Source organism: Aptenodytes forsteri, unplaced genomic scaffold (genome assembly GCF_000699145.1).
Source record: "Aptenodytes forsteri isolate BGI_AS27 unplaced genomic scaffold, ASM69914v1 Scaffold25, whole genome shotgun sequence".
In the NCBI taxonomy this organism is placed as follows: Eukaryota; Metazoa; Chordata; class Aves; order Sphenisciformes; family Spheniscidae; genus Aptenodytes; species Aptenodytes forsteri.
Genome location: NW_008796180.1, coordinates 553,445 through 555,198, shown reverse-complemented (window position 1 = coordinate 555,198; position 1,754 = coordinate 553,445). Strand labels below are relative to the sequence as shown.

General features: G+C 51.0%; 1 protein-coding gene across 1 annotated transcript; it reads right to left on the bottom strand.

Annotated features, from left to right (window-relative positions):
- Nucleotides 1-547: 547 nt before the first annotated feature.
- ATP5G1 (ATP synthase, H+ transporting, mitochondrial Fo complex subunit C1 (subunit 9)) lies at nucleotides 548-1,748 on the bottom strand. Its single transcript, XM_019474247.1, has 3 exons — nucleotides 1,691-1,748; nucleotides 1,025-1,102; nucleotides 548-745 (listed from the first exon to the last, which is right to left on the bottom strand). The coding sequence occupies exons 1-3, from the start codon at nucleotides 1,727-1,729 to the stop codon at nucleotides 566-568; spliced, it is 297 nt and encodes a 98-aa protein (XP_019329792.1). The 5' UTR covers nucleotides 1,730-1,748; the 3' UTR covers nucleotides 548-565.
- Between the last annotated feature and the right edge of the window lie 6 nt (nucleotides 1,749-1,754).

The following is a 1,754-nucleotide window of genomic DNA, read 5'->3' as shown; positions in this document are numbered from 1 at the left end:
GGGGGAACAACAAACCAGAGAGAGAGGGGAGGGGGGGGGAGGAAAGAGGATCCACAGTGAGAAAACACACCCAAACCAGAGTCCGTATCACAGAAAACCAGGATTACGTCACACCGGCAACGGATTCTGGAGCACAAACCAGTTTTACGGCAGGCAGCCGCAGGCTGGAATAAGAAAGCCGTGATTTTTCCCCGGTTTTAGCGATGTAGACATGTCGAACCCCGGAGGCGGGGTTCACCTGCCCCGGCGGCACCAAGCAACAGTTCCTGCTAACAACTAGTGCTTCGTTTCTGCTGGGGGCGGGCAGAGCTCCACAGAGCAGCTGCATCCTGCAGAAGTAAGTACAGGGTGGGTTCAAACAATCCAGGCGCTTTCTTATTTATTTTACTAGAATAACGGGTTATAACAACCATTTTATATTCCAAGGAGGACTGCGTCAGTTAAACGCAGTATCTTAGGTGCACTACACGTGTAGGGCTGGACCTTTATTCCCGAGAAAGCTCTACTAATCGTTCAATTTAGTGCTGGGAGAAGGGAATAAATTCAAGCCAGCCTGGCATCTTACTTACCTGGCATAGCCAATGATCAAGCTGCCAAACACCGTCCCGATACCCGCTCCCGAACCAGCCACCCCGACCGTGGCAGCGCCGGCACCGATGAACTTCGCAGCAGTGTCGATATCCCTGGAAAGAGCACTGGTCTGGAACTCGCGGCGGGTCAGCTGTGGGTGGGAAACGCCAGCTGGCTGCGGGATACAGGAGAAGACACGTGCTAATGACACGCTTTTAATCATAAATGTATCTTTTTTTTAAATAAAAGATTATCAACATTTATCCTCTAGTCAAGACAGAGCAAAACCAGCCAAGCTTGCTAAGCCATCACCCATTTGGGCTAGGAGCTACGTCTCCGTCCTAGCCATCCTCTCGACATACAAACTTACTCCTCCATCTGAGGAGGAACCATCACGTATCACCGGCAGCGAGCACAGAAATACAGCACCCGCTTTGCCACGTAAGAGTCTCACCTGTAGAGTCTGAACCTCAGGCCTGCTGAAAACAGACACTGAAACTGGTCTGGCCAGAGCCCTGGAACAGCACCGGAACTGAAGCAAAACACAAGACAATTAACTCCCGTGGCTGGATGCGTCCACGCTAATCCTCAGAAAAGAGCAGTTATTGTATGAAGAACAGTCTTAGAACTTTTTAGAACGTCTCAAGAATGAAACGGGACTAAAAAGCAAAGGCATACGCAGATGTAGGATAATCCAACTGGCTAAAACAGGAGTAAGTCCGCGCGCAACAGTGCCGCAGACCACAGGCTGCAACACGGTACGGGTCCTGTCTGCCCCACCGGTTCAGCCAGTGTTAAATTCCAAACATCTTCTTCCTAATTCATCCCTCGGAAGAAAGGGGTAACTGCGTATCTCTGTGACAGTCAGTTAGCTCATCCCCAGGGAAGCCCTCGGGCCTGCAGTTCAATGCACGTCTATTAAGATGGTCGGATTCACCCTCCGGTCACCAGAGGTCACCTTGTTTCCCTCCCTTGTTCAATCCACGGTAAAACAAACCCACGCGATCCCACCTCAGCTGAGGGCGGCCGGACAGCGTTTGGAACCAAGCACCACAGAGAAAGGCTTCACAATCGTATATCCCCGCTGTTGCTACGCTCCTCTGAATAAAAGGTGACTTACCAGAGCTGGAGAGCTGAGGAGAGCCAAAGGAGCCTGCATTTTGCTTAACCTGATGCAAATAAAG

Coding starts and splice junctions, on each gene's coding strand:
- ATP5G1 (XM_019474247.1), bottom strand. CDS start 1,729: ATGCAGGCTCCTTTGGCTCTCCTCAGCTCTCCAGCTCTG. Junction 1,103..1,690: donor TCCTCAGCTCTCCAGCTCTG/GTAAGTCACCTT, acceptor GTTTTGCTTCAG/TTCCGGTGCTGTTCCAGGGC. Junction 746..1,024: donor CTGAGGTTCAGACTCTACAG/GTGAGACTCTTA, acceptor TGTATCCCGCAG/CCAGCTGGCGTTTCCCACCC.